The sequence below is a fragment of the Aythya ferina genome, assembly GCF_964211825.1.
Source record: "Aythya ferina genome assembly, chromosome: 2".
Lineage (NCBI taxonomy): Eukaryota > Metazoa > Chordata > Aves > Anseriformes > Anatidae > Aythya > Aythya ferina.
The window spans coordinates 57,959,353-57,982,177 of NC_140297.1; the positions used below are offsets into that span (position 1 = coordinate 57,959,353).

At 45.7% G+C, this 22,825-nt stretch overlaps 1 protein-coding gene and 1 long non-coding RNA gene across 7 annotated transcripts in view; one reads left to right on the forward strand and one right to left on the reverse strand.

Moving 5' to 3' along the window:
* The window catches only part of COA1 (cytochrome c oxidase assembly factor 1), a 56,404-nt gene extending 37,122 nt beyond the window's left edge, over positions 1 to 19,282 (forward strand). For 5 of the 6 annotated variants that reach the window (XM_084508712.1, XM_084508715.1, XM_084508711.1 and 2 more), the window contains 4 exons: positions 11,113 to 11,217; positions 14,093 to 14,244; positions 16,193 to 16,269; positions 18,957 to 19,282. In XM_084508712.1, coding sequence (XP_084364838.1) covers positions 11,124 to 11,217; positions 14,093 to 14,244; positions 16,193 to 16,269; positions 18,957 to 19,053 — 420 coding nt within the window. In that variant the 5' untranslated portion in view covers positions 11,113 to 11,123 and the 3' untranslated portion in view covers positions 19,054 to 19,282. Of the gene's footprint in view, positions 1 to 10,757; positions 10,833 to 11,112; positions 11,218 to 14,092; positions 14,245 to 16,192; positions 16,270 to 18,956 lie in introns of those variants that run through there. The other variant, XM_084508710.1, reaches the window with a different exon arrangement.
* Positions 7,259 to 22,796, reverse strand: LOC311431329. Its single transcript, XR_014689350.1, has 3 exons — positions 21,090 to 22,796; positions 9,914 to 10,124; positions 7,259 to 9,376 (listed from the first exon to the last, which is right to left on the reverse strand). It is a non-coding gene; the product is annotated as an uncharacterized lncRNA (long non-coding RNA).
* Positions 22,797 to 22,825: the final 29 nt, after the last annotated feature.

The following is a 22,825-nucleotide window of genomic DNA, read 5'->3' on the forward strand; positions in this document are numbered from 1 at the left end:
TTAACTTTTATGTAGATTCAAGTTTCTGGAATTTAGGTTTGCATCCAAAAGAGAGAGAAAAGAACAAATTAAAAGAAGACTGAAAAAAAAAAAATTCCTAAGGAAGCTGAAAAGGGGAGGGTGCAGGGAAGTGGGTACGTGAAATTTTGAAACCCCAAGGAAAAAAAAATGTTGGAAATTAGAGGTGGAAAGGGTAAAAAGATGTGGCAGCAGCATGGTGAAGGCATGTATTTATTTATTTACTTATTAGCAGCAGGAGGTATGTGCTGTTGTCTGAATACTTTTTTTCAAGCCAGAACTGAACACAGCTGATGCCTGGCCTTGGAACATGCCAGTCTGAAGATAGCACGTACGGTATTAATAAATGTAGAACAATACTTGCTGTCAAGTTGGTTACAAGGCAGTAGCTCACTGAAGGGGGTCTGACAATGTCAAAAAGCATTAGACCAGAGCCAGCGAATGCTTTATACACTGCAGCTGAACCCAAAAGATGAATTGATGACCTGTATCTGACTTTAAGGCATCTGTCTGCTCTGGAGAGCGCGTGTTTGTCTGAGGAAGCGAGGAAACAAGTTGCTTTTCTCTCCTCCTTCAACCATCTGCCCGAGCGCAGAAGGCAAGGAGCGAGACGTGAGAGGACAAGCCCTGGTGCGGTATGAATGGGGAGAGGTGTGTGGTGGACAAAATGGCCTCGAGAAGCAGGAGAGCATGCTGAGGAGACATGTTGAGAGGAAAGGCCTGGTGGGCAGCCCAGGCCAGGGAACATGGCCCAGGGGGGAGATGTCTCTCCACCAGGCTGGGACAGCAGAGCGAGGGCTGCGCTTCGCTGGGCCTCCCTGCCGCAGGTAAGGCGGCTCGCTTCCCCGGCAGAGATCCTTGCCGTCCTTTGGCTGGAAGGCCAGGTGGGAGCCAGCAGTGAGAGAAGAGCCACTCAGGAGAGCCACTGGGAGGAAGTAAAGCAGCAGATTACAAAGTGATGAAAAATAAGGGTATCGGCCTTCCATGGTGACTTAGCAGGCGTGACGGTTTCCTCCACCCCCTCACTCTCATGCCTGTTGACTGAAGAGTACTATAAGGCAGGTAGTCACGGATTATTAATGACGGCTTCTTTAATTTTATAATAAGTGCCAACTGCGGCTGCTGTAATTATTCTGCCTGTCCGACAACACGCCCTGTGCCAGGCTGCAAAATACCTTTTCTGGAGCACGTTGTCGTGCCGCCTCACATGCTGCAATTGCACCCGGGCAATTTCATACCTAAGTAACACTGTATCTTAGGCTGTCAGAGCTTTTTGCCATCATTAAATGTCACTATCTTCCAGCGAAGGAGGAACCAGGATGTATTTAGTCACTTATTTTTGCAAGTGTGAATTGAGACACCCAAAGTTTATGGTTTTAGCCACAGTGATCCAGTGAGTCAGTCCCTGAGCAGCTTATGAAAGCCGGGAGCACTGTCTTCTGCTTTGCCTGCACTGCTGTCATATGAACCACAAAAGGCACAGATAAATTAAAAGTCACGCAGAGTTAGAGGCTTTTTCTATCTGGGAAGAGATCTCTGGGAGTAACATTTTATAAAAGCGATGGCATCTCTTTATCACTCTTCCTAATTCCCACAAAGAAAGAGCTGAGTAGCTTGCAATGAGAAAAGAAAACAAAAACAAATGGAAAAAAATGTGTGTTGTGGTCAAAGACAAAGTCTTTCCTGTACAGCCTTCAATTTAGGAAGTCTGTGGGCATGGATTCCTGCCAGTATTATTAGCAGCTGTGATTCCCAGCTAGCAGATCCTATTCTCTTTTCTAATGGACCACAGCACACCTGTGTGTTACATGTGTGCTGTATTTGTCAAATCTCATTACATTTAGCCCTTGGTAATCTACCCTGTGATGAGCAAATGTTTAAAACACCACCAAGAAAGTATCTGGGAAAAAAATAATAATAAAAAAAAAGTAGCAATAAGTATTGCTATTTATTGTAGCAATAATTTACGAGGAAATAATGAATGTTGTTAGCAGTCCTCTTTGAAAGCTACCAGTGAGGGCGTGTCTTAAAAGTGCCAGAAAGCAGCCTAATTTTCAAAGATCCCAGCACTTTTAGGAAACAACAGGCCTGTATAGGTATTGGCTGTTGTAAAAGTGTGGTTTGTGCTTTCGTCCAGTTCCCAGACTGTGACACCTCATTGCTGGGCCAAGCCCTATGTTCTAGCTCTATAGAAGAAGCTTGTCTCCATACCCCTAAAAGTAGGTTTGCTATGGGAAACAGCCCTGATGTTTTGCAGAACGTGTCTGGTGTGTTTTAGCCTAAAAGAGAGGATGGTGCAGGCACAGCCTCGGTCACTGGAAACCAAGTGCTTGACTTGGCACAGGCTTCTTCTGCCACAGCTCTGCAAAATGAAAAATCTCTTCCCTAGTAGGTCCTGTAGAAGGACCTGAGATGTAGTGAATAAAATGAAGACATCATTTCAACCATTAAAAAGAGAGACATTTTTCCCTCATTTTTTTTTTTTTCCCCACACATGTTCAGAGGAGGAAAATATGGATTGCAGTCAGCTGTTCTCTATAATTTGTCTTGACTCATTTTTGGAAGACAAGGTGATTCACTCCCAACTGATTTGTGAATATCCAGCAAACCTTTTTATTTTTCCAGAGGTGGATGGATAAATCGAAATCTGTTCCTTAGATCAAGTTAGAGGTGTGACACCAGATGTTATGTGTGCCAGGCTCCACCACTTCTTTTACCCTTTTGCTCTCTCCATCTTTATTTCACATAGCTCTGTATGCAAGTTAACAAGCTAGGTCTGTCTAAATGGACACCTTCAAGTACCACAGTTTTTTCTTTTTTTTTCTTTTTTTTTCTTTCTTTCTTTTTAATGGTTCCCATCATAGCTTTTTTTTTTTTTCTTTTTTTTTTTTTCTTTTTTTTTTTTTCAGTCTCGGAACAGAGTGTTTTTAGGTCAGAATCCCCATTGGTCTTCTGCTGTTTCTGGCGTTCAACACTTATTAAAATGTCATGAGTATTTGAGGTTATTTTTTTCCCAGATCTTAATTTGCGTTAACAGATTTAGCTGATACTGAACCAGTTCTACTCATATGGGCAAGGACCAACTTCTGGAAATGATCCAGATGTCCAAGATGTTCGAACGTAATTAGTTTTTCTCAAAGCCTTAGGCTTTAAGTGTTGATCTGATGTATTTCAAAGGGACTTGACTTTCAGAAGAAGGGCAAGGTCAGCATTTTCTGAAGGAGAGGCCCTTTGGGTAGAGTGAAAAGATGGGCACTTGAAATAAACATACCACTTCTGAGAATCTAGGGAAATTTGGGATAGTATTTTATTTAATTTTGGTTTTCAGTAGGAAGTATGAATAAAAGCAAGGTGTTTGTCATATGCAAAAATATGTATTGCTATAATACTGTGTAGTAAAAAGCATTAAATCAACAATATGTTTGGCCTTAAGACTAAGGTGGCTGTTTTGAATCCTTAGTCACTCTATTGACTGCTTTCACTTATGTTGTTAATTTTTAAAGGCTTCGTAAATCAGGCTTCATGCTGATCACAGCAGGCTGGATCACATCTTTCCCCCCCTTCATTTAAGGAAGCAGGCACATTACAAGGGAACAAGCATCATATGATTTACACTATGTTCCTGCCTGAAACATTTTTTTCCTGTGACAGACTCCCTTGGCATTTGGTTCCTTTAGGTCACTGTCTACTGCATGCCTATTTATTGCATACATATGGATCGTATTATTGGAGTTAGTAAGACTACAGGCAGACATAAACCTTATCAGGAGTGGAGTTAGGGACTGTAAATATCCGGGCAGTGACTAACTTCTGATGTAGCCATGTACGGGTCCTAGCCCAGTGACATCTGGAGTACTTCTAGGGAATTTTGTGACAACTTCCTTTTCATTTTACATGGTAAAATATGACCTTTTTTCCAGCAGAGTTATTGCAGACTCCTTGTATTTGGATGTTTTTTCCCATCTCAGAATTTGTGAGAAAGTAAGATGAGTTACAGCTAGGTAGGTCGGTCTGTCGGCTTTGGGAACTTGCTGGTGTCTTTGGCATAATTAATGTACTGGACATAAAAACGGCCATAGACTGGCATGAGAACTAAGTAGTTACCACCGCATGCAAGGCATTGCAAGCTCTTTGATCTTTCCATGAAAAATGGTTTGGTACTCTGCACTGATCGCTTACCTTGCAGGTTCAGTGAACCTATTCGAGGAAACTATGTACAGAAAATATACATCACACTATGAAAAGCTCTCTGGCTTGACAGTCCACTTCTGCTAAGCCCCTCTTAAGCACAGAGTATTATTCCTGAGACAGTCGAAAGGATATATTTGCTGTTTCTTTATGAGATTTTTTTTTGTTTTAATGTGGCCCTTTGGAAGCTGGGCTGTGATGCAGGCTGTGGGGAGGTGCTGGTACAGAGTGGAGCAATCCTTTTGAACCTTGGATTGCAGCTCTGGTGACCTCACTCCTAGTGGCAGGGAAGCAAAGAAGACGTCCTATAGTTTTCTCAGGTAAAACGCTCACTGTTAAAAGCATAAACACAGTTTTTTCCCTCTACTTTGGGAGCAGGTTTTCATTTATCCTACTTAGGAGTTCTTACTCTTAAAATCTTTGCAATTCACCTTTAAAATACAAAAGGTGAACGTTCACACCTTCCTCCCACCTAGAGTATCCAATTACAGAAACATACAATTAGGGATGTTAATGACAGATTATTAGGCATTAACCTATAATGCTGTGCTCTAATAACAGCAAAAATGGGTCACACTGTGGGTATAATTATCTTGCTTCTCCAATAACATGCCCTAGTCATGCCCCTTTTCTGTGATATCCCTTGTCTTTCAGTAGAAAGCATAAGCAGCTGTATTTGTCTTCGAGGATGCTCTGGTAAGGGTTGCTGAACTGGCTGGCACATAAGCCTAGCCTTCAAAAATTCTTAAGAAACTGTGATGTGGCATCATTGCAACTCGGGAGAAGAGCAGAAATGGTTTTGGCATCTGCCTCCATTATCTGTGGTTAGGAAGACAGAAACCATTTCATCGAGGGGATACTTAAGAAACTGGGCTGCAGCATCATTGTAGCCTGGGAGAAAAGCAAAAAGGACTTAGTTCTTTGATGACTTAGTTCTATGATGACTTCGTTATCATAGTTAGGAAGATGGAAACAATTTCACAGAGGGATAAGCTGATGGATGGCAGGAGAAGGCTCCTCGGATCAATAGGAACGATAGTACTGCTGTTTCTGCCCGCACAGCACAGGGTGGTGCAATAGTCTGCAGGGGAAGAGGAGAAGTAGAGGACTGAAGCTAGGCACATAGGAGGAAAAGAAATGCACTGTAGGGGAACCATCTGTATGAGACTGTAGCACATGGGGAAGTAGATTGTGCCAATGGAGTACCAAAAATATATAAATACATTAAAATGTGCAAGTGAGAGTGCCCAAGAGAGGAGAAAAAGGAAACGAAACTAAAATATCTGTAGGCACCATGTTAGGCTTTGTAATAACTGAACAAGCCACCTGCATTGTAGCGTGTGGCCCCAGGAGATGTGATACAACTGAAAGAAAAGGTGCCTGCTTGCAGTCCTTAATCACCCTACTGACCACTTTCACTTTCCTTGTTAATTAGGTAGCAGCAAATGCAGAAGAATAAACTTAGCACATCTCTCTGGCTTGCTAGTAATATTCTTCATACACACTGTTGTCCTTTCAAAGCATTTTAACCAGGATAAGTTACATCTTTCTAGGAAACAGTCCACCTGGAGACCCCTGAGGGCACCATTTCAAAGCTGGCTGATAAGGATGTTTTACCTCCCTAAGTACCAAAATATGCCTTTTCTGCACAGCTGGAGAAGAACAAATGAGAAAAAAAAAAAAAAAAAAAAAAAAAAAAAAAAAAAAAGCATTACAACTACTTCTGTTTTGACTCTGAATTAAGCAAATTTCTTTTCTACAAGTTGCTGAGCTTTTGGTGAAGGCAGGTAGTATATGCAAAGTCTTCAGTATTTCTGAACATGCTGGAAGGGGGCACAACTTGTGTTGTTACTTCTCAGAAATGTGGTAACTAGTATGTTGAGACTATTTCCTTGAAAAAGGGGAAAATAATACACTGAAATGACTATTCTGTCAAAATAGCTTCTGCTGTGCTTACCTCTTTTTGGTGACGGTACCAATGATGAAGGTATTTTCTAGACAGTGAATGTCAACAAGCTGTCTTTAAAATTTTGTCCTGGCATGTTCTTAGTGTAGAATTTGGCTGAGACCCAGATGCCTTATGGATCTGGGGAGATCAATGGATGGGTTGTATCTATCCATCTGAGCTAGCCAAATAGCAAGAATGTGAGATGCAAGCGTGTGCTTGTGTGTGGTTTCCCTGACATTACCCTTACCTCCTGTGACTGCGGTGACTACCTGGGTGGTTTTCACAAAAGCTGAAGCTGAGGCCGACTCAGTTCCCACCAGCCTGAGTTGCAGAGGGGTTTTTGGAGGCTCCCAGGGCAATATTTCCAGCCTTGAATTCAGATGCTCAGCTCCAAGTTTAGGCCACTTGATAAGTTTTAATGCAATTTAATGATAGTCTTTTGCCACACATATTTAGCATGTCAGGCTGACACCTCAGGACTGCAGTGGTTTAGTGGTTTAAAGGCTGCAGTTGCATGTATTAGTGGCCTGTCAGTGTATTGTCTTGGCCAGGTAGGTAGTCAGCGGCCCAAATTGAGGTAACCAGCAGCGATCACAGTAAGCTTGCAGAGGTCAAGTATCTTCTCTCTGAATTCACAGCAATATTATTGTTTACTGTTTGGGCTGTGACAGCACCTGGAAGCCAGAGGTGCCGGTGGTGCCAGGAGGAGGAGGAGGTGCCTCCCCCAAAGAACCTGCAGCCCCAGCTTCCCCACTCCAGTCAGAGGCAAGTGAAATGGATGGTTGTAGCTTTGTGAAAATGCCCCTAGCTTCACTGCTCCTCTGCCTTTGGTGGAGGTGCCTGAGACCAACCTCTAGCACCAGTGGAAAAACAATGACCTACATGAATTGCAGAGACCAGAACAGAAGATCTGAATTTGCTGAAATTAGGGAGAATCTCTTAAGTCCAGCCTATTTTTAGAAGATCCTCTATGGAGAAAACAAAGTCTAATTAAAAACAGACTTTATCGTTGCAGTAACCCACCATTTCACATGTAACCCTGGGAGTCTTCCACCTCTCCGGGTTTGTTAAATCTCATTGTTAACTCTCTGCGTCCTCCTTAACTTCAAAGCCGTATCTGAATACTACCTTTTCCACCAGATCTTACTATTTTTAAGGCACGAAGTGAACATTGCCCTTATTAGGAAGTTCTGCTCCTTAATACTTATTTTTAGAGAATGTCACTTAAAATGATTTAATGTCTCTTCCTTTGGTAACTGTAGGCTTGGTGTTTTTACATGTGCTAATCTCCACTTAATCTTGAAGAGCATGAGGAAAAAGATCTTTTCACAGAATAGTATAGTTTGGAAACTGTGCTTTTTTTAATTACCAGTTGTGAAGAAATGTGCTTTTCCACAAGTTGACTTGCATACTTTTCAGTGGTATAACAGGTTCTGAGGAGAGATCTCTGTCACAGATAGCAATTTGAGCTTCCCTCATTAGGATGCAATTGCATATTGTATTTATAAGAGTCCCCTAAATGCATTGTCTTACAGTTACTCCCTTTGTGGCAAATGAAGTCTATTTTTTTTCTTTCTTTCTCTTTAATACCCTCTATACTTTGCAAGCTGTAAGTAATTTTCAGAAAGTCTCGGGACACGAGGCAAGTCTCTCAGCATGTCTCAGCTTCCCTTCTCTAATGTGCCACCTCTGTGGCATTTCAGCAAAGCACCCAATGGGAGCAGCAAGCAGTCGGCCAGAGGGCAGGGATCCTAATGATGAATCCTCACCATCAACAATTCCATACCATGTTTCGGTCTTCCACAGGCTGACACCATTAGTATCTCCTGTGTCATCACCCAAAAGTCAGCAGCAGCTGCATGCTGAGGATGTTCAAGGATCTGAACACAACACTTGGACATCCATCCCACGAAGGACCGTGATGGTAATGAAATGGATGGCAGCCCCCTGCGAGGGACCCACCAAAGCTCCAAGGACACCTGTGTCCTTGATTTGGAAGCTCACAGGCAATTGTGGGATTAAAGAGAAGGTTTACAAGGTCTTTGGAGACTTGTTAAAATGCACAGCTCTCTGACCCTTCTCCTACAACGTGCTGCGCTATGACTAGGCCAGGAGAAGAGCTGAGAACTGAGTAGAAGGCTAGCCTGGAGACAGGTAAGCCTGGCCACTTGGCTTCCCGGTGTGACAGCAAGCAAGCGATGGAGGTGTTCTCCCTGCTAGGGCGGCGAGGACCTCTGCAGAGGTGGTGCGGGCAGGTGACTAAAGCCCTGCAGGCTCTGGGTGACTCAGGCGCCCCAGCCCCAGCCCTCCGCGGCCCTGCCTCGCCGGGGCTTGCGACGGGCGATGGCTGTGGGCAGGGGAGGCGCGCAGGGCAGCAGCGCCTACCGGCCTCCACATTTCTTGGCTGCCAGACCACATTCCTGGATGGCACCGTCTTGACGTGCCATCCTCGGGGTGCTCGCAGCCCTCGACCCTCTCACAGCACACCATGTGTGGGCCAGGGCCTGGGGGGCCGGGACGCAGGGCGAGTAGAGGCAGCGGTGAGAACCAGCATGAGCACGTGGTCGAGTGGCAAGAGGTTCCTCTTCCTCTCCATCTGGCTTGTTCGGGTGCAGCCAGACCGTGAGACTGAACAAACCTCAAACCTGCTGACGGCAAATTGCAGATTGTCTGATTTCAGCCCTCTGCTAGGCAGGTCCCTTCAGCCTTGGTCAAAACCTCCTCGCTGGTGCAAGAGCTCCGTGTCCTTCCACTGCTACTCAGCAAACAGTCGGCAGCACCCCCTGGGCCCAGACATTTGTGTTCAATTACCTTGAATTTCATCACAGAAAGCAAATTTTGCCTGGCAGTTTCAGGCCGCAGCTTTGAAAGGGGAAAAACAAATGCCTCGGGTCACAGCCTGCTATATCTGATCAGCTCTCCAGATTTACGACCTTTTTTCCTGTTATGTGGTGTTGGCGTCAGGCATGTCCCTCGCTTTATTCTGCATCCAGCAGAAGGATCAGTGTAACAGGCTGCTGAGAACAACAGCGGTCGGCACACCAAGCTGGGTATGTCCTGCTCCTTGCAGGACACATCTTACAGGAAACGCAGATATTAATCAGACTGTGCAGTTCGAGGGGAAAAAAAATGCTGTAAATTGCGATCGAAGGAAAGTTGGAAACACAAGCCAGCAGGCAAAAAAGCTCTTGATGTCCTTGTGAGTTGACTGTCACCATTTCTCTGTAAAAAACACACTATTACTTCCTCTGCTGCAACTTCTCACGCTGCTCAAGTTCCTCAGGGGAAGTGAAGAAAACCCAGCAGAGAAGCAGATCAGGAGGGGCATAGATGATGTGGTTGTGCAAGTGGTACGACTTGGGGATTTGGGGTGTAAAACAGCCATAACATTCGTGTATTTATCTGGGTTGCTATCAGTGCTAGCTATCAACAGATTTTCAGCAAAATCAGCTGTAAACATGACCATTAAGACCTCTTAAAACCCAGTGAACTAGTTAAAAAAAACACCTTCCAATAAGAAATAACATGCCTTACAGTTGAATGCTAGTGCCTGTCAGTCAGTAGATGAAGCTTTTTACTGGGTTATAATCTTGCTTTCCCTCCAGCTAGAGCATGATGAAGAGATGGTGTATGGGAATCCTAGCAAAGAGGCGAGCTGAGGGAGGTAGCCAGTATCACACTGACCCAGCACAGGACATTCTCCTCTCCACCCTCTCTAAACTGTGGTTGTCAGCTGAGCCATACCTGACTAATGCATACCTGAGGGATGCTGGAGGTGATTTGCACAACAGGACTCAAATGGCCTTGCCTAGGTCACATTTCCGTAACTGGTTTTGTGCTTCGGTTTGCTGAGCAGCTCTCACTAAGCGTAACACTTAACGTCACACCACCGTGGCAGCAGGACTTCGGTGTGAAGCCTTCGGGCTTAGAAATCCCCACGGCTTCCCCATGTACTCAGATGTCTATGTTCCTGCATGAGAAAGGGCAGGCTTTAGTTAATCTTTCAATTGTTTAAGTCGCTGTTAAGGCCATTCCTCCCTATCATCCCAGCTGGGAGGGAAGCACGAGCATGAGGTGATGCTCAGACACTTGGTCAAGCCCTGTCCTGCCCCAGCCAGGCCTGAAGCAACATGCTGTTCTCCTGTGACAACTTCGCTCAGCTCTTGCCACCCTGCTGTGGGCAGGAGCATTAGATCAGGCTCGTTAGGCTTCATGGTCTCACTTCACCCCAACCACGGAAGCCTGGTAGATTGACTTTCTTGGAGGTATTCCTCGCTCTGCTGTGCCCTTCATTCAGATGCTGGGACTGGGACTCATGAAAAGAGCAGGCTGGTGGCAAGCAGGGGGGGTGCAGGAAGGAAGACAAATAGGCTTGCAAGAACCTTCCTGTTTACCACATGGCTTAGAAAAAAATAAAAAGAAAAAATGAACAGAAAAGAAAAAGCAGAATACACACACCCTAGCTACATTATCTTTGCTGGCATAGGGCTAGCTTGGCCTGGCAGCTTAAGACGTGAGGCCAAATTTGCCCCTGCCACAAGTGTGTTTACTTTAGAGGAGTTTACTCGAGAGAGAAATCTGGCCCCTCAAGTCTGAATACTTGCACTGTGCTAGCGAGCGCGCATGGGAAGCCTGAGAACAATGCGCTGGGCCTCTGGCTCCCCGCCACACTGGGGAGGTCATTTTCTTCTCGGCAATTAGTGAAGTGGTGGCATCCCTAAAAGGAGTGAATAAACACATTCAGGCCTGCTCGGTCCCCGCTTTGCTCTGTTCTCACCGTGATTCCTTCTGGGTGTGCGGTGGGGCCCCAGCCAGAGCGAGCCCGGTCGCTGTGTGCAGCGCTTTCATTCAGGCCCGCTTGGCTGGGCGGTCGGAAGGGGCTTTTGGAAGAGAGAAGGGGGGAAATAACCCTTTAGTTTGCTTCTTTTACAACAAATGTCTGTTCTTTTTCTTTTCAGGGAGGGGAAAGATGCCAGCTTCTCTAAGAAAACTGCGGCAAATGGCTATTTTTATGGGAGTGTTCAGCGGTGGGGGATGTGTGGTTATGTATAATCTTATGCAAAGTAAGTCTCGGTGCTGTTAGCAACCTTATTTCTCCTCTGCCCCTTTCATTTGCTTTTGTGTGGCAGGGAAAATAGCAGTGTGTAAGGTCTGAAAAGCACATGAAGTTCAGGGAAGTGTGGCTGAAACTGCTGGGTTCTGCCTCTGCTTTATTTAATCCCTGGGCTGATTCCCTCTCTAACGCGCTGCTGCACCCATTTCCAAAGGTGGGTGTTACACCGAAGGCAGACTGCTGTGGTCACTAGAAATGCTGGGAGGTTTCTTGGGGGCTAAGGTGAAACGAAAGCTGAGGCAGTCGTGTACATTTCATCCCTTATTGAGATTTTACAACTGGGCAGGAAAGAGAGAGCCACTTAAAGGAGGGTCTGTGAGAACGTATTCAAGTCTAGCAGTTTTTATCAGTAAATCTTTGTGGTGCTGGCCGTAAACACAACAGCCTCTGAAGTGCTGAAGATTGTATTAATTTCTCCTGAAGACTATGACCTCAAGTGTGATCAACATTAAGAAGAGAAAGGAGAGAAAAGCTAGGCAGGTAACATTGCTGTTCACGGACAGACCTAATAGCCACGTCTTTGGCTGAGAATTCAAAGTGTTAGCTCGAGTGATAGAATTCTTTTTAAAATTATTTCTAGATATTTAGCATCAGAAAAGAAATAGGGTCAAGAAGTCTGTAGGACCCCCAGATAGTCAAATCCTATCTCTCACTTGCTGGTACTACCACATGATACTGCTTTTACCTACCCTTATATCAGAGGATGCTGCCAGAAAAGTGTAGCTGAGCCTGTTCCTCAAGCCCTGAGATAAGTTGTGAAACCTCCCCTTCATTTTACACGTATTAATAACAAATCAGACAAGGCTGGAAAGCAGGCTTTAATTTTAGTCAGCTCGTGCCCTCGAGCTTAGGAGTATATGACAGATATATGATCCTCTTATGCTTTAAAATATTGAATCTGGCTTTAACAAGGACATTAGCATTTTTTAATTTTCAGCTTCGGCATTGCTATCTGGAAATCTCTGAAAAAAAACCTCTCCCCTGTGCTGCTGAAAGTAAAGGAGCTCGTTGCCTGCATCACTGAGCCACGTAATCAGATGGCTCAGCACGGTGGCTACCTCTCGCTTTGCTGCAGAACCGATGGCCCCTGAGCACGTCCCTGATTACACAGTGACAGGCCAACTGGGCTGCCGAAAGGAAACTTTCTACTGATGGCTATGTCGCTCTGTAGCCTCCAAAAGACAGGGAGGCCACGCTGGGAACCATCCCCCCTTTGCCCACACTCAGGGCCATCCCAGTTCCTTCTGCCCAGTGTACTGAATGAGGGAGCAAACAGTTTCCATAATGGTGGGAGCGGGGGGAAGAGGGGTGCTTCCCTCCCCTTCCTTCAGGCTGAAATAGTTTGCATGCACGTGTTCTCTTTGAAAGCTTGTACAAACATTCAGGTAATCATATTTCTACTCTCCATCTTTGCCTCCACTCCCTCCCTTACGGGAGCAGTCTCCCTGGCCAACCCCAGTGTGCTTTCAGCTTTCCTACTGCAAGCAGGCTGACAGACAGATCGCTGGGCCTCTTGCATTCGCTACTCAAGGTGAGGTGCTGCTGGAATGCCTGAGCTGGGGCACTGGGAAACTCAAACCATTTTCCCCTCCAACCTGGAGGCTAAGTACAACATACTTTTAACATGAGCTGGGTGGTTGCTTGCCACTGTCAGTAGGCACTAAAGGGTCAGCATGCTCCTGAGGATGGCCCAGGAGGACAAGAGGGCCTGGCCAACGCAGGCTGCAGGCCAGCAAAGCTCTTTCTGTGCCAACAACTAGATGCTGTCTGCTTGCAGGGGATGCCTCTAGCTAGGGAGAGTGGGCAGCATCCCTCAGCCTCATGCTCCGAGAGTAATACCAACAGGCAGAAGACCAGGAAACAACCATACACCTTATTTTAAGCTCTTTGGAAGACAAGAACAAAGTTACCAGAGTAGGACTTTAATACGTGCACACCCTTAGCTTGACACTGCCCTTCTTGATGTCAGCAGAAGGGAGTTAGGCTGGCATGAAGCATGTCTAGAAATCTCATCTGGCAAGCCATAAGATATTTTTAGCCAAATCTCCACCTCCATAGGAAGGTCGGCACATTTCCAGCCTCGCAGTTCTGCATTGTGCAGTGGTCACCAGTGGACAGCATTTCCTAGCTGTACAGAGCAGCCAGGCACTGATAAATAGCAATTTACCACAATTGTCCTCCATACGCCAGCACTGCGGCATCCAGTCTGCCGTGCTATTGTTGCTGGTTGACCATTAAATTTAATGGCACTTCCTTGTGCCTCCGTTTTAATATACCCTTCAGGAGAGTCGCAGCTTCACGGCTGCCACTTGAAAAGCTGTATCAAAACCACAGCAAGGGCTTCACAGCAGCAGCAGCAGCTGTTGCTGTCCCACATCAGTGTCTGTGGAATAAATATTCTCTATTCTTATTTTCTGTATCTCCTCTAAGAAGATTGAGTCACGTTCAGAACATTTGCAAATATTCATCCTTACGCCTCTTTGCCTTCTTTTTTACCCCCTCTTTTACAAAATATACGACAGACAGGGACACCCAGTGATAAGCCGAACTGTACATCAGTACGGAACAGGCTATCTGCAGATATTCAGAGCCCTTTTCACTTAAATGTACTGGGTAGAATTGCAGTACAACACTGCTTCTTTGATACAAGGGCTCGTTTCCTCCTTTAGCCAGATTTATCCTACTAAGTAGTTTTGAACTGTGTTTCAGGGAGAGTGTGGGGGTCTGGAGGAAGTATCTTTAAAAAAAAACAACAACACAAAACCAAATTGTATCTTTAGATCTTAAGTAGACAGTCTCCTCATTATCCTGTTTCTCTCATCTAGAAGGCTTTGCCAGGACCCAGTATTATCAGCAGGGCTTGGAGCAACTCAACAACAATCCCGCTGCCCTGGAAGCCCTGGGTGCTCCCCCTCTAAAGGTTCACAACATCCGACTGACAGATGGGAGTAACCGCGTGGACACAGAAAGGGCTCAGGTAACGCTGGGGAGATTGTGTCACAGCTTCCCGGGGTGTCAGCACAGGTGAAAAGAGATCAGCACTGGGGTTTTCGGCAGGTCACAAGTGACCTGGGAGCAGAAGTCCCATGGTGAGGCAGTAGGATGGGCTGCCAGTTGATTTGGAGAAGCAACAGATTTCCAGGCATAAAGCTGTTGCTCTAACAAGAACTAGAAACAGCAAGAACAGCATCTGCATTTTGTGCTGTATGGGCACATCACAGAACGATAGAGGACCTTCCAAGTTAGTGAATCCCCCTCCTACTGCAAGCCACAAAACAATTTTCAGAAACATATTAAGCTCCAGCTTTAAACTAGCTGTTGCCTCCCTTCCCCCCAGGTATGTTCCGTGCTAGTTTTTAAAGCTTTGTTCAGGAGAGGGTTTTACAGCCACGCGCGAGGTGTGCTGCGGAGCTGCAGCACAAACGGCGTGTTTTCTAAAGCACCAGTAAGGCTGTGCCATGGAGGAGGACTGCCTGGCACGGGGCTGAGCGCTCACATTATTACATAGTCGCCAGAGAATGCTGCGCTGGGCGCTGGATGTTGCACAAGGCTGACTTGCATCACCCCGGGGTTGGGCTGAGGCAAACCTCACAAATACAAGTCAACTTCCTCTCTGGGCCTGGCCGTCTGAAAAGGGCTTTGCATTCTGTGTTTTTACCCAGAGATTTCACGTCCTTAAGAACAGGACTGGCTGTTCTTCCTTGTTTTTGCTAGTGACCCAGGACATCCTTAGAGAGCTCTTCAGGCAACTCGCTGAGGGATTGTGTCACTTTTGAATCATTTTGTTCCTAATGATTCTTCTATTTATGAGACCTAGGGACGAAATAAGGACAGTAAAGAATGTGCCAGATATTGCAGGTGAAGGAGGAGACTGTCGGGGCAAGAAAACTGACCTTTAACCAACTCACATGAAATTGCACTTCCCATCTTACTCCAGCCAGGTTTCACCTACGTAATACCCTAGGCCAAAATGTTACCCAGGTTTTAGAGGTTTTACCAGAAACCTTATCTTAGGCCAAAAATATGGGAAAAATGCACAACCCCTTGTGCTGATTGAAGAAAAAGAAGAGAACTTTTCCCACTCATATTTTCCTGTGTCACCCTTTGAGAATGACAGTCGCTTGAGTGACTCGGGGTGAAATCAAAACCCTGCCTTCTGCCAAACCTCACCCCAGACATAAACCACCAACTTTCCTTTCCACTTTTTCATGCTCTCAGTCACAGTGAACATTCATGTTTTCATGAAATAAACTAGTTAATCATCAGAGAGAGATTTACTGACTCCACAACATTCCTACCTCCTACCTACTGGTCCCATTTGAGAACTCAGGGCATTTTCCATTTGTGGCTCCAGTACAACCAGCAAGCACTACACCTGAAACATTGCTTTTATTCAAATATTAGACTGAGTGCAGTTAGCTAAGACCTGCAGCACTGAGCACAGCTTTGTTTATTAACTACCCTGAACGGTAGAATTTGTGGCACCGACAAAATAATTGAATGTCTTATTACCTCGATGCATCTTAATGGGCTGACTGATGTGTAGATAGTCAATCTACGGGCTTGTTATGGTTATGGGAAGCTCGAGCATAATGCAGGTCACCTCTGGATCACTATGCATTCTGGTGAGGAAAGGTGTTTGCTCATAAATATTTCAGAGAGCGAGTGGTTTTCCCTGGGGGCTGCAGCTGTAACACAGTACATTCTTTCAGCAGAGATTAATGTATGGCAGAACAGGCGTACTTGTATAGCCACGTACACGTTAGCCATTAGAGGAGCTTAGTGAAACTTTTGAAATGCGTTTAAAAAACAAAATGAGAGTTTAAGTTAAAAGGAGGCAGGTTGCTGCTTTGACTGTAAAAGGAGTAAATTTCCATTTCAGGAACACGCTTCATTGAATCTCTAACATACTTTTACATCTGCAGATAAAGTTACCTGTATCTGGAACAAAATCAGCGGGGTACCTCTACATTGACTCAGAAATGGACCACTCCCATCAATGGTGCGTACTAGGGGAAGTACTGGGAGAAACACAGAGATGCGGGGACAGAAGTGGTAGGAGAAAACAGGGGAGCAGGATAATTGGTTTAGTCATTGGGTTGCTGAGATCATGCATGCAAAGAAAGAGGAAATTCATGTCTGAGGATCTTGTGAAAGGTTGTTACCATCATTATGACAAAAATGTAAATTAGTTGAGAAACAGACTGAATACATCCCCATGAATACAAGTGTAAGAACAGCATGAGCCATTCATTTGGGTGAAATGTCTTCTACAAATCATAACTCAGTATACAGATAGATACTGTGAGCCAAGGGAGCATCTTGTTCCCTCTCACCCCTCTTCTCCAAGGAGACGTTGAGGCCACTTGAGTGGTGGGCCCAACTTCAGTATTAGGTATTGCACTAGGGGAGTTATCTTGCATGTTATATCAGAGCATATCAAGGTAAGCTAAAAATCAGGCATTTTTTTATTTCAAATTATATAATAAATATGGTCCTTATAGTTAAAAAGAAGTGCTAGAACAGATATGTTGCAATAGAAGCATGCTCTGACTCCGCATCACATAGCAATATTACATCTTTGTAGTACTGAAGCCTGAAAATCTCCCTTTTCAATGTGAAACGCTTCTTGAACTGAGCATTACTACAGGAATTCAAAGTCCATCTTCCACTGCAAAAGAGGAAATTTTATTAGATGAAAATCTCCTCACATGCATTTATTCTTCGAGTTTGTTAGACACTTCTGATAGCTGTATTTAGAAACACAGAGCTGCAACGTTTTTGCTCAGTTCCCACCAGCCATATGGTATTGTTGTCATTTCGTAATTAGATAACCACAACTTACTGGATTTCTGCTCAGAATAACTACGGGAAGCAAGGTTTAAAAGCATGGGAGGAAGGCACTATACTGAGACTTCAGAGATTCAGGGCCAGACCTGGCCTCCTTCCTAGCTGCCAAAGATACCCCCAGAGGTCCTCGGGCATCTTTTGTGCCCACCTGTGCTTTTCTGGGGATCTGCACCCTGACACGCTCACTCCTTACTATCCCCTCCTCACAGATGGAGGGAAATAGCAGTTCCTCCCTCTTTCACAGAGCTAATGTGAGGACAATTGAAGATTTAAAGATGTTAAAATACAGTAGTAAGCAAAATGCATACGTATCTATCAGGGTTTTATTTTAAAGCGAGCTCTTTGCACATTTCCACCTGCAAGTTGAAAAAAAAAAAAGAAAATGCATTTTCTGGCAAAATGATTTGTGGCAGACAAACCTGTCAAACTCAACTGCCACAGTGTACTCATGAGGCCTACACATGGATCCGCTTGGGGCTTGACAGCACGTTGTGTTCTTGCACCTGCCTGGGAACTAAAAGCAAAATCGTTTGTTCTTGTCTGCTCCATGAAGAAGAGTTCCTGAAATCCCTGGGAGGAATAGCAAACGTCTAAGTGGGCCATGCTGCTGTGGTCCTGTACAGCAGGCACACAGACCCAAGAGGCAATGTTAAATGGCGTGAAATGACACTGGGAGGTGAGCTCCAGAAGCACTTAAATGCTTCAGACTATGAGTGGACAGTCTGTCCATCAGTTTTTGTTGCCTTTTTTTTTTAAATTTTATTTTTTAAATAGCCAAATAAAAGAAAAATGAGCTGGTTTGAACCTGGATGAGGGAATGTTTGCTGGTAGGCAGGCAGTGCAGGGACGGGGAGGGTGCAGAGCTCCCTGCCCAGAGGCGACGGAGGCCCAGGGGCTGGTGGACAGACCGCAGGCGAGGCACTGGTCCTGCCAAGCACCACTTGCAGGCTTCTGCCCTGAGGTGAGCAGAGAAGATCCGAGACCCCAGGCTATGCCGAGGGGAGCAGCTTCTGCAAGCCCTGTGCTTGCTGACCGTCGGCAAGCGAGGTGGTTATTCTCAGTGGGTCAGATCGAGCCAGAGGGCTGGCAAGCGAAGAGCCTTGCTGTAGATTCATCGCAGAGAGGTGCAGCAGTCTAATTACCTAATTGTATGTACTCAGCACTGACTCCAGTAAGAGCAGAGCTGGGTGCCTGCCAGGAGCTTTAAAAATCCTATCGTAGTGTGCTGGGATAATGGTCCTTCCCAGCTGGAAAACCGGCATGAGCAGGCTCACAGAAGTGGTTTTGGAGCAGAGCTTTGAGGAAGCAAAAGGCTCCCCCTCTGCATCCAACAAACGCAGTTTTTCTTCTCCTTTGAGTAACCACTGTCGTACCCTGTCAGTTTTTCAGCAGTCACACTGAGCGATCGCACAGTGTTCAAACTCTCCCAAGCTAGGATAATTCCTTAGCAACACAGCCTGGCTCCAAGGCTGGAGAGGAGCGAGGCAAGGAATGCACCGACAGGATGAAGGGGAAGAAAGGCGCGGGGTCGGCAGGGAGAGGGGAGTGACCTAGCTAAAAATAGCTGCCAGGATTTTATTCAGGTTGCAAAAAACAGGAGCACGTATCCCGGAGCTTTAACTCTGGGCTGTGCTACTCCATTAGGGAAAATAGCTTTCAGAAACTGGCACTTGCAAATAAAGCTTTACAATAATTAGGTGATTTTATTTATTTATTTATTTTTAAGAGCAATGAATGCATGGAATGATTTGTTTCTCCATGCCAGCTGTTTTTACACCAATATTCCTGCTAGATTAACAGTGATTAAAGCTAGTTAAAAGCTCTTTTGGTTTGTGTCAGCTGGCGCCTTCAGGATGTCACCTTGAAGCTCCGGGATGGGCAGAATATTTCAGTCTACCATTCCCCTGTGAAAAGCATCAGTGTGCAAGGAGGCTAATGTCCAAGGCAGCTGCTTCTCCACCTCCTACTGAACCGAAGGAGCCATTAATTGATTGCATCATGCTGTGCACATAGATGCACGCTGGTGTTGCAGAGGACAATGTCCCCGAAGTGGATGCTCTGAAGACAGTTTCGTCTCCAGCACTGACCTGTGTCATTATTGTCATGCTTGTATGTTCAGCAAAAGCCTCAAATAAAGATATTGCAACAAGAGTTGCTCTTCCAAAGGCCGTGTGTTGTGTCCTGTGTATGCTGGTATTATGAATTTGAAGGAAACAAACTGCCAGGAAATTGGGCTTTTCTTACAATTACAGACCTAAATCTGGACATTGGGGTTGCTCTTTCATGGCTAGAGGACTTAGTCAGCTTCTCAAAGCAATTCCCTCACCGCTTCTGCTTTCCCTGTTTCTCAGCAAGGTGTTACCTAAAGCAAAAGGGAGGAGCAGCCAAGGTGAAGCTCGGGCAGCATCCCCCTCCACTGCTAACGAAGCAGTCCCATATCAGGCAGATTTGCACCATCAATTGTCATTAAAAAGCTCATGAGATAATAAAGGCCACCGACCATAAGCTCAGCATTCCAGGAAGAGGCTCACTACGCGACCTGCCGATGCTGAAGATTACTCGGAACAAGCCACTGTTTCGTATCAGCACTGCCAAAGACAAGCTGGGGAGAGCACATTAGCTCTCCCAGCCCCATTTAGGGAGGAAAACACTCAGGAGGTGCAAAACAGGTAAAATACTGCCATGGTACAGCCAGATGACAAGAGATTTTGCTACTTGATTTTGCCACTGCAGCAGCCCGGCCAACAGAAGTAAAGAACTGCCCAACACCAGAAGCAAGTTAGGGAATATGCAAAACCAAAACAAACCAAACAAAAACACACTGCTCATTCTGCTGCCTTGCAAAGGCTAAGGCACAGACTGAGAAGGTGAAGAGACACAAGTAATTGGCCTGCTTTAATTCCTTGAAGTAGCATGCAAGCCACTGAAAATATCCAGAGAAAGTATTTTTCACTACTGTAACAGAGCAGCTTAATCAAGATGCAGCTGGTGAAAACCTAGAGCTAACACCACTCAATTCCCTTTTTTTTTTTTCTTTTTTTTCCATTTTTTTCACCTCTCTATCCTAACGTTCAACTTTTACTGCTAGTAATGATTATTAGTGAAGGGAGAGCTAGAAGAAATGATCATTAAAAGACCAGAAAGCGCTGTCCTGCTCAGCAACGATCCAGCAAACACGACAGTGTGGCTTTTGAAGAAGTCTGAAGAGCAAATGCCAAAGCAAATGGAGGGCTGGACTAAAGATACACAGCAAAACATCTCTGTGATGAACCATTGTAGAAGGAAAACACACACGGGATCTAGCTTGGGGATTACAAGCAGCTGCCCAGGATGAACACCACCTGCGAGACTTGATCCAGCCTGTAGGGATGCCCAGCACACCTGGCAAAGGATTAGGATGCATCAAGGAGAGACAGCGTGTCCCAGCTTCAAGATGAAATCACTGCCATATGCTTTCACAAAACAAAACAAACAAAACACACAGCACATGATTTAGAAATGTTCACTCTGCACTGCTGCAGCCCACGCAGCAAGAAATCCACCCGGAGATCTCCTGCCACCTCGGAGGTTGGGCAACTCTGGCTTTTGGTCGACTGCTGAAGACCAGGACCTGGTATGTGCTGCTGTTCGCCTTCTCTTTGTCCCTTCAGGGAAATGGAGTTTTTGTACAAATTGTGCCTCTCATGTTCCCCCTAGAGACCTAGGGCTGCCCTTTGAGCTGCAGGCACTCCTAACCAATCCATCCTGGCCATCCCAACCAAACCATGGGTTCATCAATGCCACGAGGACATGCAGTATCATCGTGTTTTGCCATTTTTTTCCTCCAACTCCAGTCTTTAAGCCTGGAGAAGGAAGAAAGGGGTGGGTGGGGTTGGAAGCCAACAGATGAGGGGAGTGGGACAAGAGGAAAGTCGCACTAAAACCCCTGCACTTGTTTTACGACCTATCGTCTGCAAACACTGAATTTCTTACCTCTTGACCTTGAAGAGCCTCAGAAGCCACTTCCTCTCTGTGTTTCAGCTGTTTTAGGCTGCACGTATTCAAAGGGAGCACAAAGCAGCCGGCTGGTGTGCTGAGGAGCTGCTTCAGCCATGTGGCTCCCATTAAGTGTGCCGCAGCCCACGGCTGCTGCTCACAGAGAGGACGCAGGTGCAGCAGGGGCAGCCAAGAGGCTTTGCAGCACACCAGGAAAAGGAGGCGAGCAAAGGTCTCAAAACCACTAGCAGCTGCTGAAAACCCAAATAACTTCAGGAGGGCTCCTAAGCACCCCTCGTCCCCTCACAGTCTTTTCCACTGAGGAACTGGGGAGCAGATTGGGTTGCATTTAACTTTTTCATCAGGTCGTTGGAACTCTAATTCATTGTAATTATGTCATGTTGTATGCCACTAGACACCGATCTGGACAATCATTTCATTTTTATTGGGAAAACGTTCATCTTTTGTTAGAAGACCCCCAAAAGAAAGTTATGTTCTATGTAGGAGGCCCTTCTTTTCTTACCAGGAGGGGTAAGGTGAGCAGAGGCCTCTGGGGGCCGCCTGGTCCCCCGTCTCACCCACAGCAGGGAAAAATAGAGCAGGCTGCCTGCTACCTGCCAGGTTTCGAACATCTCCAGGGAGGGAGACTCCACTCCACACATATTTTGTCCTGGCTTCACTCTTCCTTCACAGCTGTTTGTGTGCATCAGTAGGGTTTCTGCTCCCCCTGTCCCGAAGCCATCCCTTCTCCACGCTGACGATCCCAGGTGCCCCAGCCTCATGGCAGGTGCTGCAGTCCTTTAATCACCGTAGCCATTTGAAGTATGTTAAATGATTTCTCTTAAATTGACTTGAAAATGTCCGCAGTTCCTTTCCCAGTTGTTTGTGTTGCTAAACCATCCATCATCGCCACGGCCACTGTTGGATTACATTTGCTCCTTACTCTCTAGGTTGATTTTAACAGCTCCTGCCAGGCGGTCATCACCACGAAGGGAACTATCAGGAAGGCAAGCTGCTCAGGGCAAGGACCTAATTTACGGCTAACAAACAATAAACAAGCATTGTTTAGCAGAGCTACAGCACTTGCACCTAATAGGAATTAGGCCTGATTAGTGCAAACGGGCTGCATTAAACCAGACGGTTTAAAAGCAGTAGCTTCTCCCAGGCTAAGTGGGCTGATGTTTTTTTTTTTGGGCATACCTCTCTGGGTAGTCACAGTTTTGGCCAGCTCATGGGCCTGTCAGCTTGCTCTCCAGCTTGGGCAGGTACCTTGTGCTGCATGGGGCACGTGAGTCATTTTGATTCACGTCCCATTTAGAAAGAAGAGTGCATCCAATTCTTTCCCATTCGCCTGCATCTTAACCACTTGTTGAAGCAAGAAGCCTTTTCCTATGTGTTTTCTGCTAAACCTGCCACAAAGCTCCCTGCAGCAGGGCACAAGCAATCCCATAATACTGGTGGTGGCAGAGACCTGTCACGTTCTTGGCATTACTTTGGAAAGCACACCACACTTGCCTAAACACCTCTGGTAACTTTGTATGTTATTTTACCAAATAAATAAAATGCTAGAACGTTGTCATTTCTAAAGAGATCTAATCCTGCTTCCATTAGCTGGCTTTACAAGGGGGTTCAGAAGCAAGCACCTTTGTTAAATAGCTCCTGAGAGACAGCCGGTGCCTCTCCTTGCTTGTTGAAGCCCATGACGAGTCCTTCCATCCAGCATCAGAGCAGCG